This window comes from Saccostrea echinata, unplaced genomic scaffold, assembly GCF_033153115.1.
Source record: "Saccostrea echinata isolate AGI-Se365-2 ecotype Australia unplaced genomic scaffold, CSIRO_AGI_Sech_v1 ptg000012l, whole genome shotgun sequence".
In the NCBI taxonomy this organism is placed as follows: Eukaryota; Metazoa; Mollusca; class Bivalvia; order Ostreida; family Ostreidae; genus Saccostrea; species Saccostrea echinata.
The window spans coordinates 17,189,895-17,203,682 of record NW_026889761.1 but is presented as its reverse complement, the minus strand read 5'-3'; the positions used below and the strand labels follow the sequence as shown (position 1 = coordinate 17,203,682).

The following is a 13,788-nucleotide window of genomic DNA, read 5'->3' as shown; positions in this document are numbered from 1 at the left end:
GCACCTAGTGTTGGTATGTTTTTATTATATTTTTTTTTAAAAATCATCAAGCATTTTTGTCACATTTCAGATCATCCACTTCTTTCACTAAACAAGTTCAAATCACCAAACATTTTCACATTAAACAAGTATTTTAACAACTAGTGTGACAATGGTAGAGGGAATTTTTTACTTTTTTAGATATATACATCTAGCTCACTAAAATCTTTTACTAAATTAATCTCTAAAATTCTAATACAAATGAGTCATGGAAGCTCAATAGCAACTGCTGCATGAATGAGCAAATTGATCGGATTAAACAGAATAAAATCTACCTCATTGGAAATGTTTGTTTTATAAGGTATCTCTCACTTGCTTTCTAATCAAAGTTAGCTTTCTTTACATAAATGTTGCATGTAATTTGATGTTTAGCATGGTTACCAAGATCCTAAAATAAGTGTTTTTTCCTTCTGTTTCTCTTTCAGTTTGAGGCATGCTGTGAACTCTCTCCACTTCTTCAATCATCACCACACCCCACCCACTCATGGCCCCTCCCTATCTCGCTCACATCATCACTTAACAATGACCCCACCCCACACACCCGTCAAAAAAACAGCTTCCATCTCCCCTCCTCCATCTGCCCCACCCTTAGTTCAAAGCAGCCAGTCAGCATTCAGTTTTCCTTTCAGTTCCCCTCTCATAGAAGATTCTGCTACACCCTCCTCCCCACCAAACATAATTAGGTGTGCAACATCACCTGTCAAGGTGAACTCCCCTCAGACAGTGGTACGACGATCCTCAGAATCAGATGCTAGTAGTACCACACCTCCTAAAGGTACATCCATGTCTTTTTGACTTTAAACACTCAGTGTCAAGTCTTGAACCATTAATTAACAGGTGCCTGGTTTGTAGGAAGCAGTTTGACAGAGAGCAGTGGAAGTGGCAGTGTTGTAGGGAGTGGTAGTAAAGCTGCTACTAAGCTGTCAGCTCAGCAACCCAGCATAGACCTAATGGTAAGTCAGGCTGTCAGCTCAGCAACCCAGCATAGATCTAATGGTAAGTCAAGCTGTCAGCTCAACAACCCAGCATAGAGATCATAGTAAGTCACACTGTCAGCTCAGCAACCCAGCATAGACCTAATGGTAAGTCAAGCTGTCAGCTCAGCAACCTAGCATAGAGCTCACAGTAAGTCAAGCTGTCAGCTCAGCAACCCAGCATAGAGCTCATGGTTAGTCAAGCTGTCAGCTCAACAACCCAGTATAGAGCTCACAGTAAGTCAAGCTGTTAGCTCAGTAACCCAGCATAGAGCTCATGGTAAGTCACACTGTGAGCTCAGCAACCCAGCATAGGGCTCACAGTAAGTCAAGCTGTCAGCTCGGCAACCCAGCATAGAGCTCACAGTAAGTCAAGCTGTCAGCTCAGCAATCCAGCATAGAGCTCACAGTAAGTCAAGCTGTCAGCTCAGCAACCCAAGATAGAGCTCATGGTAAGGCATTTGTATAATTTTGATATTTCTGTAAGTTAAGCTGTCAGCTCAACAACTCAGGATAGAGCTCATGGTAAGGCATTGGTATAATTTTCATTTTTCTGTCTAAAACTTCCTAAAGAGGTGACTTGTGAACAGGAGTACCAGCCTTTTCATTTGAAAGAATGTGAAAGGTGATGATAAGTGTTTGGATATCCTTTTACTAATGTTGTTAGACATCATATGATTAGTACCATGCATTAGGCCATTTGGTCCTAAACTTGCTAGGTAGGGGGTAGGTGTCCCTAGAAATATACTTGAACATTTTGAGCATCAAAAAATCTAAGGCCAAAGTTACCATGAATTCATAACAATTTGACCTTTCAAATTCAAGCTTGTTTAATATGTGGTAGATGACAGCAAAACCAGATCAGTATATTCGAGGATCAAAAGATGAAGGTTAAAGAATGTCAATAAGTGTTCCAAGACTCCAAGTGCATAATTAGGTACCAGCAGTGTATCAATTTCCTGATGAGAAATTAACACTGAGTATGTCAAAATTCATATACACATGTAGCAAAAATTATTTATAATACTGTATTGTTTTAAAATATGCTAAATATGTATGAACATGTTTATGATGAATGAATTAATTGATTTCAGTTGATGAAATATATTTATTTTCAGGAGTATCCTTTCTTCACTATGACCTCATTTCCTGTTGGGTTCATTGTCCACCTGGGGGGTGTTGTGTCAGCCAAGTCAGTCAAACTCCTGGACAAGATTCACAACCCAGGTCTGTTAAAATTATTTCTGTTTTACATGAAGGGTAATTCAGTAACTCAAAAATTGGCATTTAATAATTGCACAGTTAAAATTGAACTTGTAAAATCACTGATTTTCCTGGGTGTGTTTAATTTTTGTTGTTTTCATGATGATAAGAGACTCATGAAATCTTGTCCTCCACATAAGGTTAAAATTTCTTAATACCAGTACATTTTTTGTTATCTAAATGTATACCAACCACGACATCAAATCCTGGCTAACCCATATTTTTCCCCAAATGGCGAAAAATTTGACCCTTCAAAAATAAGTGATTTTACAGTACATAATGGGCAAGGATGAGGAAATGATTGGGCAGATTTAAAAAATTTGTTACCATGGTCATTATAGAGGAACCAGAGACTAGAGATGCTTGGTGGACAGAAATTAGGACGGAGATCAGAACTCACTGTAAAGCAATGGGATGTCACGCTGTGTTAGGATACACAGAAAAGACCACCATCTGGTAAGACATTCAACCACTCAGTAAAGCCATGTGATGTCATGCTGTGTTAGGATATACAGAACAAACAACCATCTAGTAAGACATTCAGACACTCAGTAAAGCCGTGGGATGTCATGCTGTGTAAATATATATAGAACAGACCACCATCTGATAAGACATTCAGACACTCAGTAAAGCCGTGGGATGTCATGCTGTGTAAATATATATAGAACAGACCACCATCTGATAAGACATTCAGACACTCAGTAAAGCCATGAGATGTCACGCTGTGTAAGTATATATAGAACCATCTGGTAAGACATTCAGACACTTAATAAAAATATGGGATGTCACGCTGTGTTAGGATATACAGAAAAGACCTCCATCTGGTAAGACATTCAGACACTCAGTAGAACCATGGGATGTCATATGCTATGATACACAGTAAAACCACCATAGACTGAAGATCATTTTAAGATTTAATGAAATATTTGAATTAATGTAATTGAATTAGGTATGATGTAACATCACGTTTTCTGAGTAACAATGTGTCTGATATATACATCCTCTTTTATAGTGATGAAATCATTGTTTTGTGTGCCACTGGTACTGCTGCCCGAGTTAACGTCACCTACGACCCCACATCATCGACACGAGTACCTCCCCCACCCCCTGCTGTTGTTCCTGAAAAGCCTTCTGCTGAAAAAGAACGAGACAAAAAGCTGTATGTGGATGTTAACCTCGCCAACTCTGCTGCCCAGAGCTCCCTCCAAGCTCTCTATGATCATGGGTCTGTAGTTTACACCTTTTTTTAAACGTTAACATGAACATGAACCATGATTTCTTTAAAGGATAATTTTTTATGACTTTGGCATTCCAGAGACTGACAGTTAAATCTGTCGCAAATAATTCAATTTAATGGATCTTGAGTTTTGACCATTGATAAATTAATCTTTTCAGACAAATGATCATAAAAGAAGTATGCAAGAGAACAGTCTTATGATTTTGACCTTTAAAACAAAATATTTACATTTGCAAATGTTTTCTTTTATATAACACTATTAAAAGCAACGCGTATCTATATCCGTATAAACACGGGTTCCTCACGTCATAAACATTCGATGTTATTTCTCAGTGACATCTTAAAGGGACGACGCGCAAACAGTGGATCAAATACGTGCCGTTGAGTTTGAAAAATAAAACATTTCACGTGTTAAAGATTATAATCAGGAAAATATAAAATATGAATAAATCGTAAAATTAATGTAAATATAAGTAATAATGTTAGTATCAATTTTAAACATCTATCGGGATAAAAATACGGGTTGGTCACGAGATTAAATTCCATAAAGCCGGAAGGGCTTTATGGTAAATTTGATCTCATACCAACCCGTATTTATACCCCGATAGATGTTTAAAAATGAGACATTATTTCTTAAGTAAATGTACATGAATGATACAGGATGATTATTGGTGATTTTGTATTACAGATCTGATGATGGTTCACCACATTATAACTGTCTGCTGTGTCATGTTCCATACAAACCCAGCTCCGCTCCCTTCCCTGTCAATCTGTCTGTCTGTGGAATATGCAGGTGCATATTAGGATTTTGATGAAACTTAATAGAATTATATTCCTTAATTTTTCTTACCACTATAGAAGGTTGTATGTGTAAAATAGAAATATTATACAGCTTGGTTTTTGTTGACTTTAAGTGTAAAAGTATTTGAGAGTTGTTTATTTATATGATGTAAATATGCATGTGTATTTTCATATACGTTATAGGAAACGAAAAGTTCCTGATGTATTGTTCACCACTATAGACCCTCCCACTGAGATTCAGACCCATGGTAAAGGTGCCTTCATACAAGCCAGGTGGGTAGGAATATTCACTGATTTTAACCACAGATCAGAGGTTTTATATTGAAACAGAGGACATATTGAAGACTTATTAATGATGAGTACATATTTACTAATTCTTTGAATATCTTTTGGTGTTTAAAAGATGTAGTTGTTCATTATGATTCTAACAGCCATGCAGGCATATTGTTCCAAGGAGGGAATAAGATTTTCATTAAAGTTGACATCTTTGTACATGTTAATGTAATACAATTTTTATTTATTTAAGCTGGCATCCTGTTCTAAAAGTACATGTACATGTATTTGTATTACAGGGTTTGTCGACCAAAAGCTAAAAGCAAAGGTGGAGAATCAAATGCCCGGGAGATAAGTGATGTATGTACACTCATGAAAAAAAGTCAAACAATAGAATCCATACAAAAAGGCAGAGAATAGATCAGAATTATTTTTTGAATTTGATACATTGATTGAAATTGAGTTAAAAAAAATTAAAACAAAACATGCACTCTTTTTTTCTAACTTCATAGAATATTTAGCCTTGTTTCAGTTTCTTCTTACTTTATTTATAAATTTCAACTTTTGATTAGTTTGAGAGTTTAGTTTGACAGTATTTTTCAAGTGACTTTAAATTAGAATAAAATACCTTAGTATGTGCATGGTTTTGACTTTCTAAATTTGTGAATGTCATGAAATATTGATCAGTTAAAAGATGCAGAAAATATACATTTAGTACAACTGTATTTTATCACCTCTTTTAATACAGTGGGGCCTCATTTATCCGGACGCTTTGGTTCCCAGTCAAAATCACCCGTATAGGTGAAGCGTCCGGATTCCTAAATTTCCTCAATTTCGAGCAATATAGCTTTTCATACCAGTGACAATAGTGAATAATGCTGCATTATTTGCATTATATTAATACAGTCAAACCTCGTTATCTCGAACCCAATGGCTATCCGAGGATTCAACACATCCAGGGTAAAATACTTAAAGAATAAGTAATTTGGCCTTTAATATTACTTCGACATATCCATGGAATTAAAGATATCTGTGTTCGAGATACCGAAGTTCAACTGTATGTTTTATTGATTAAATACTATAGTATACATATGCACCACTACATAAAACTTGTTAAAACAGCGCATTGGATGTAAAGCCGCTTATACGGCCATAATAATAATTTTTCCTTGATAATTACTAATGACTAAACTCTTCCAAGCCAACTATCGTGAAGAGATTTGAATTTACCCAAGCGAACTTTAACTAAACCTAGAGTCTAATTTCCATTTGAACATTTATTCATACTAAATTTGACATACATGTAATTACACACAAGCTTACCTTCTGAGCATGATTGCATTAGTGATCATTTATTGATCAATTGAATGTGATTTTATATAAATTATGATCATAAAAATATACTGTCTGATAAATATGCATGAAGAATGATGTTATAAAGCTCCAGAAATAGGTCTATAAAAAGCAATAAGTAAAACCAATGTTAATAGTGTATTCAAGCTAACTGTAAATATTTTGCTGATTATAAATAACTTATTGAAATTTTAGATTATTTTAATACATTAGTGCAATTTCACACATGTCGGAGAATCTTAGTCTTATGCGTATATCTTGGAAACAACCATACAACAATACATTAACGTCGCAGTGAATCACTGAAACAGATCACAGGTGATTGTCTTTTCAAAACCAATCAGCCAGGTCTGTGTGTTTACAGCAATTAACACCCAGTTTAGATAAGTTGACCAGAGTCAAAAGATCAATTAAAAATTACTCTCCAGATAAATGAACCAAGGCCACACCAATAAAATGTTTTGTTCGTCGGACCCACGCGCTTGTATTTAAACAAAACTATAAAAATAATATTAATTTCAATTTCCCGCACCATGGAAATTCTATGCTATTTTCTATTCCATTTCCTCTCTATTTTTGGTATTTTAAATCTGCTTACTCTGCAGATCAGAAAAAATATAATTGTCCACTCAAATTTTTTCACGCTCTGCCAAAAAATTTTGCCTACAAAAAAGTAATAATATTATTATTTTACCGCTCGCCCGCTTGTACTTTTTTCATCAAATGTCCGACGAACAAGAAATTAAATTGGTGTGGCCCAAAATGTAAAAAAAAAAAAGCATTTTGTGGTAAAAATTGACCATCAGGATCTGGAATACAGAATTCTGGATAAACAAGGCAAATTATCTTTAGATAATTTCATTTCCCAAGAAAAAAATCATCTTTTACATGTAGCTGAAGCGTCAGGATATCTGGCGTCCTGATAAGTGAAGGTCCACTGTACTTGTGAAATAATGTTAGGGAAGGAAAAAAAAATCCAATATTCAGTTTCACTGTATATACTGTATCTTTCTTTCAGTGCCTTCCTTTCTTGGAATATGAACTCCACAGTCAGCTGATGAATAAACTCAAGGTACTTTTTCTTTAAAGCAGATATTTTGTCTAAGTATCTGTATTGTCTGTACTTCTACACATTAAATTGTGAGCTTTTAGCCGGATTTTCAGCAACATCCTCTTTAAATTGAGCCATCTTGTTGGCTTTGATGATTTTGTAAATAAATCAAAATGGGTAGTTTAAAAAATTCAGCTCAACCTTATTGGATTACAGATTTGAGGGCAATTGTGTTTTTAGGAGAAGCCTGTCTTGTGAATTCTAGTATGTTTGTGAAATTTATAGGATCAAAATTTTAATTTTTCTGTATAATTATACAGTATTCCAGTGAAATGTTATAGCTGCCACAGTTTATTTTTGAAGCTGTATCAGCTTTACAAATGACAATGTTTATTTACATCCATGAGTTTTGTACTTACTTATTATAGAAAATACTTTCTTTTTAGGCACCTGTGCACTTTGTTTCACTATGAATTGCAACCTTCCTTTTCTTTCCCACTTTACTAATATACTGTATACAGGGTTATATTCGTTCCATGTTATTTTCGCCCTTTCACAGTTGGAAATGATTTTGCCCCGTTTTAACTTCGCCCAATATCAGTTCTGTTTCAGAAACTATACTGTATGTTATGATTTTGCCCCATTTTAAATTTGTCCACCTGTGAATACGGTGAAAGGGGCGAAAAAAAAAATGGGGGGGGGGGCAAAATTTCCCTGTATAAGTTATTTCCCATATTATTTACACAGAGCTATCTGATATCTTTTTTTATTCTCTGACACAAAATTTGTGTCCTTATACATACATGTATCAAATTAGACAAGTTTCACTGTATTTTTACAGCTGTGTGGTATGAATGGTCTCTATGGTCTAAAGATACAGATCACAGTGGGAGAGTCCTTACTAGTCGGAGTGGCAGTAAGTCCAGTGTGGAGATGCAAACTCTTTCAAGAATGTCATTCATATTTGTATCCATTTTTGAAATAGGAATTTTTATTGTTTGATATTCATTGAGTGCAAATAATGCTCTCTTTAATTCTATGAAAGTATTTTGCGTAAATATTTTTCAAGAAAGGAAACCCTTTAAATGCATTCTCAAAAAGACCATTAATATGTTTGCAGGTTTCGAGTGGTTGGATTAAATTTTACTGAGGTTCAAGAACAAAATATAATAATGTGTTTGTATATTAAGCTTACTTGCACATTTTATCATCTTAATCTTCAAACATAATTGATATTCTTTTATTTTCAGACTGCCACTGCTGTTTTCATGGCAGCCCTTCCAATGCCCTCGGTACCTAGGGTGTCAGGTCAGGTGAGTTATCCCACATACTTTTCCACTAAACATTAGGACAGTCATCCTTTCTGTATATACATGTACTTGCTATTTAGGATATTGAACTAACTTAACATTTTTACAATTTCTGATCGAAGTTTTTTATTCTGTATGCATAATTGAATAAAATGCTTTATTTTAACTTAGATAAACTGAAAACATCATTCTAACCTCTTACAATGTAGTGTGCAATGTTTACCACGTAGCAATATTTGCATAACGATGTCTTGTGAATTAATAACTACAACAATGTAGTGTTTTGTGTGTTTCAGGCCACATCTGAGGAGGAGAATAGCCGCCTACAGGAAATACAGAAGAGGATTTCAGAGAAAGTGCTGAGGAATCGAGAGAAACACGAACTGCTGCACATTGTAAGTCAGCTAGGGAGAAACATAACCCTTTGTTAATATTTGGTGACTGCAATGTTATTGTTGAAATGTGCGTGATCGTTCGTGTAATGTAAGAGATCATACATGAATCTGGTTCTGTCGTTTGCAGTTTTAATCGTGTGTGATCGAGCAGTAAGAAACTTGCAAATTTGATTTTCACAGTTTTTAGCTCACCTCGACGAAGTCGAGATGAGCTTATGCTATACCCCCGGCGTTGGCGTCGGCGTCGGCGTCCCAGGTTAAAGTTTTAGGAGCAAGTCCATTCCCAAGTAACTACAAGCCCTACCTGGACCAAACTTGCATGGATGATGCATCTAGGGATGGACACTACCACACTTGCTTCGGATGCTGGATCTGACCTAGATTTTCCAGTTGAGTGACCAGGTTAAAGTTTTTGGAGCAGGTCCATTCCCAAGTAACTATAAGCCCTACCTGAACCAAAGTTGCATGGATGATGCATCTAGGGATGGACACTACCACACTTGCTTCGGATGCTGGATCTGACCTAGATTTTCCAGATGAGTGACCAGGTTATAGTTTTTAGAGCAGGTCCATTCCCAAGGAACTATAAGCCCTTACCTGAACCAAACTTGCATGGATGATGCATCTAGGGATGGACACTACCACACTTGCTTCGGATGCTGGATCTGACCTAGATTTTCCAGATGAGTGACCAGGTTAAAGTTTTTGGAGCAAATCCATTCCCAAGTAACTACAAGCCCTACCTGAACCAAACTTGCATGGATGATGCATCTAGGGATGGACACAACCACACTTGCTTCAGATGCTGGATCTGACCTAGATTTTCCAGTTGAGTGACCAGGTTTAAGTTTTTGGAGCAGGTCCATTCCCAAGTAACTATAAGCCCTACCTGAACCAAAGTTGCATGGATGATGCATCTAGGGATGGACACTACCACACTTGCTTCGGATGCTGGATCTGACCTAGATTTTCCAGATGAGTGACCAGGTTATAGTTTTTAGAGCAGGTCCATTCCCAAGGAACTATAAGCCCTTACCTGAACCAAACTTGCATGGATGATGCATCTAGGGATGGACACTACCACACTTGCTTCGGATGCTGGATCTGACCTAGATTTTCCAGTTGAGTGACCAGGTTAAAGTTTCTGGAGCAAATCCATTCCCAAGTAACTATAAGCCCTATCTGGACCAAACTTACATGGATGATGCATCTAGGGATGGACACTACCACACTTGCTTCGGATGCTGGACCTGACCTAGAATTTCCAGATGAGGGACCAGGTTAAAGTTTTTGGAGCAAGTCCATTCCCAAGTAACTATAAGCCCTACTTGAACCAAACTTGCATGGATGATGCATCTAGGGATGGACACTACCACACTTGCTTCGGATGCTGGATCTGACCTATATTTGGAGCAGGTCTATTCCCAAGTAACTATAAGCCCTTACCTGGACCAAACTTGCATGGATGATGCATCTAGGGATGGACACTACCACACTTGCTTCGGATGCTGAATCTGACCTAGATTTTCCAGATGAGTGAATTTTAGCCATATTTTAATCAAATTAGCATGGATGATGTATCTTAGGATGGACACTTTCAGACTTGTTTTGGATTCTGAATCTGACCTACATTTTCCAGATGGGTGACCAGAGTAATGTTTTTGGAGTAGCTATATAATATTATGGCATGTTATGATTAAACAGCTTGGATGGTACATCTAAGGATGAAAACTTCCAGACTTGCTTTGGATGTTGGAACTGTCCAAAATTTTCTTGATTAGTAAACAGGTTAGAAGTTTTTTGAGCAGGTCTATTTCCAAGTATCTATAAGTCCTTCTTAAACCAAATTTGTATGGATATTGATCTTGGGATGAACACTAACTAGAAAAAATATGATGTGAGATTTGCCTTACTTATAGATAGCCTTCGTCGAGGTGAGCTTCGTAATCTTTGATTACCTATGTTTATAGGTATGGAATGTACATGTATATCGGAACTGAAAAATTGTATCACAATACAATATTTTTTGTTAACGAATTGCAATTTACCAGAATATCGATATGATTGTGCAGCCCTATGCAATACACATTGTTTAAACTGGGGAAGACTACACATTGAATGGTCTACATATATTAGATACTAAAGTCAAATATTCGTATCAACTGTACATGTTTGATATGTGTTTCTGATCTGATAATTTTTTTATAACGTTCGTGATTTATTGGAGAATAATGTCTGTGGCATTTCTTTGATCTTCGCAATAACTGTATGGGAATCTGCTGTAATGTTCATGTATAAGTTTTATAACTGTGTTTTTAGGACACAGGACAAATCAGTCCACGTAGTGTTGTCACTGACGACAGTGATGAGGAAACATCAGAGCTGGATTTATCCTCAGGAAACAAGGACACTTTTGTCATTGAGGTTTTTAATTCTTACTCAATTTCACCAGTGTGTGCAATGGTTCAAGATTGTAAATCACTTAAAATAAACATAGTATGAAACTTGTGAACCTTTATGATGAGAAAAAAAAATTATTAAAAAATAAATAATGAATGAAATTGTACTGAATATGAACATGTACACTTACATGTATTTATGACAGGTTGATGATGCAAATGATGAGAACATAATATCACTGCTGAAACAGTCTCAGCTTCCAGAGGGATTTACCATGCTGAACACCCACAAAATTCCTGGATCCACCACACTGGCTTCAAATCTCCAGGTCAAAGTCTTAAATATACAGATTTATTATGCAACTTAAGTACAGTTGAACTTCAGTGTCTTAAACACTGATGTCTTGAATACCATGGATATATGGCAAAGTAATTTGGAAGTCCCAATCACTTACTGTAGATTTTACATGAGTACTTAATATCGCCAAATGGCTCTTTGCTGCCAAATCTTGAAAACAATAATTTATTAGTGGCTGCATGTTTGATCAAGAGATTTTACATTGATTTCAGCACCATAAAAATAAAAGCAAATAATTTTATTTATGAGTGGTGCTTCTCGCGAAATTATGTGATAATTAATTCCCTGCGTATATTTAGGAATCTACATTATTCGTGAAGTATTTTACCCTTGATATCACAAATACTCTGATATCTCAAAGTTTTTCATCTGTCCCATTAAGTTCAAGATAATGAGGTTCAACTGTATACATATAAATTAAGTTAAACCTTGCCTCTGGGTTATAAAAGTTGAGTTTCTAATCATATCTTGGTTTAAATACCTATATGATGGATACTGATCATGTGCATTGTATGCATACCTGTCACTATTTGATAAAATTTATAACTGTCAAAAATACGTGTATTTATTTGAATTACAGATTCTGTAGATCACTAAATTTTCGCAACACTTTATTTTCGCGAGATAGTCATTGACTCTTTATTAGCGAGATAAAATTTTCACGAATTGTGGTTATTGTTCTATATAATCTTAAGGAATACTATTATACGTGAGAATGAAATTTTTGCGAGCACACTGTATTGTGTATTTACGCAAAAATAAAGTTCTTGCAAATAAAAAGTGATTTACAGTGGCACTTTATATTTAATGTATTCTTTGGCATTGACCTGATATGTTATTTCCTTATTTCAGATGTTTACTCAGATTTGGAGACAAGAGTTTGTGTCTACTTCCAAAAGCAGTTTTATAGATATCTTTGAAAATCTAGTCAAGGTCAGTAAAATTTATAGATACTTTAGTTTCTGATTAATTGTTACCCACATTTTGTTCTACCTCTTTTTTAACAAAGGTTAATTACCTGGTAATATTTTTGCCTTGGCTTAGTAATGATTACATACAGCTTCTATTTTGGACAATTGTATATCAGTTTATTCTTAAAGTATCAGTAAGTATAGATATAAATTCATGTACATTGTATAAAGTTGATGTTTAATTTCTATATGGATGTTTGTTCTGTGGATTTCAGAAAATATGTTACAAGTTACGCAGGATGTCACCCTGTTGTCTGTGTGGTATAGACTTTAGTGTGGATCTCCCAGAGGACAGAGAAATACAGGTAAGTACAGGTAGGATAGCTTATAGATGTCCCTCTCCCCCAGCTGTCTGTGTGGTATAGACTTTGTCGGGATCTCCCAGAGGACAGAGAAATGCAGGTAAGTACAGATAGGACAGGTGTACAGATGTGTCCCTGCTGTCTTGGTGTACAGATGTCTCCCTGCTGTCTGTATGGTATACAGATGTCTCCCTGCTGTCTGTATGGTATACAGATGTCTCCCTGCTGTCTGTGTGGTATAGACTTTGATAGAGTAAATTCACAGGTCCCTAGGACCAAGTTTTACTATAATATTATCTGAAGTTACTACAAACCAGTTTGTTGTCTGTATAGGGCAAAAAAATACATTTTGTTTCATGTGACATGCCTTATAAAATGGGGTTGGTAAATGAGCTTTTCAATTTACAAAGGATGTTAAGCAGTTAGAATATTTATAAATCTTATAATCTATTACATCATAAATTCAACCTTTACTGTGTACTAAATACATGTAACAGATCATTTCTGATGTCAGGGTCTGACTTTGGCTGTCTGTTCTGATGCCGTGTGGTCTGAATGATCTCTTTTCAGAAGAGGGATGAAAAATTATTACACAGTGTATATTAAGCCACCCTTTCTTAACATTTTCAACAAATAAAAAGGACTGGGAAATGACCAATGTTGCTCAGTGATTAAAAAACCTTAGTGACCAAATACATGTACTTAAGCAGGGCTCTCGATTGTCTGTTATTGGGGCCGTTCAAGGGCCACATTCCCCATTCATAAAAGGTACCTTTTTCCCAATTGAATGTGTTAATTTTCCTAATACTTATAGTCCTTTCTACCAAAAATAAAAGAAAATATAGTCGGACATCTAATACCTAAACTGGCTATTCATATTCCTCTATATTGCTAAACAAAAATTTAGTTGATAACAAAGACCAGAAGCCCAATGTATCATGATTTTAGAGTATAATGGTCATCCCAAAATTTCCCAAAAGGTTGCTATTTTCCATATTTTGACAGCCCCAGCCGCATTCCGAAAAAGTTGTGTGAGAGCCCTGACCCAGTACATGAAAGTTC

General features: G+C 35.8%; 1 protein-coding gene across 2 annotated transcripts in view; it reads left to right on the top strand.

The window, feature by feature from the left end:
* The window catches only part of LOC133185435 (C2 domain-containing protein 5-like), a 31,047-nt gene that overhangs the window by 8,369 nt on the left and 8,890 nt on the right, over nucleotides 1-13,788 (top strand). The window contains exons 10-25 of one of the 2 annotated variants that reach the window (XM_061320632.1): nucleotides 465-814; nucleotides 892-992; nucleotides 2,132-2,240; nucleotides 2,618-2,732; nucleotides 3,289-3,501; nucleotides 4,202-4,306; nucleotides 4,498-4,587; nucleotides 4,887-4,947; nucleotides 6,959-7,012; nucleotides 7,833-7,907; nucleotides 8,242-8,304; nucleotides 8,598-8,696; nucleotides 11,016-11,120; nucleotides 11,302-11,424; nucleotides 12,306-12,386; nucleotides 12,640-12,729. In XM_061320632.1, coding sequence (XP_061176616.1) covers nucleotides 465-814; nucleotides 892-992; nucleotides 2,132-2,240; nucleotides 2,618-2,732; nucleotides 3,289-3,501; nucleotides 4,202-4,306; nucleotides 4,498-4,587; nucleotides 4,887-4,947; nucleotides 6,959-7,012; nucleotides 7,833-7,907; nucleotides 8,242-8,304; nucleotides 8,598-8,696; nucleotides 11,016-11,120; nucleotides 11,302-11,424; nucleotides 12,306-12,386; nucleotides 12,640-12,729 — 1,834 coding nt within the window. The remainder of the gene's footprint in view (nucleotides 1-464; nucleotides 815-891; nucleotides 993-2,131; nucleotides 2,241-2,617; nucleotides 2,733-3,288; nucleotides 3,502-4,201; nucleotides 4,307-4,497; nucleotides 4,588-4,886; nucleotides 4,948-6,958; nucleotides 7,013-7,832; nucleotides 7,908-8,241; nucleotides 8,305-8,597; nucleotides 8,697-11,015; nucleotides 11,121-11,301; nucleotides 11,425-12,305; nucleotides 12,387-12,639; nucleotides 12,730-13,788) is intronic. The other variant, XM_061320633.1, reaches the window with a different exon arrangement.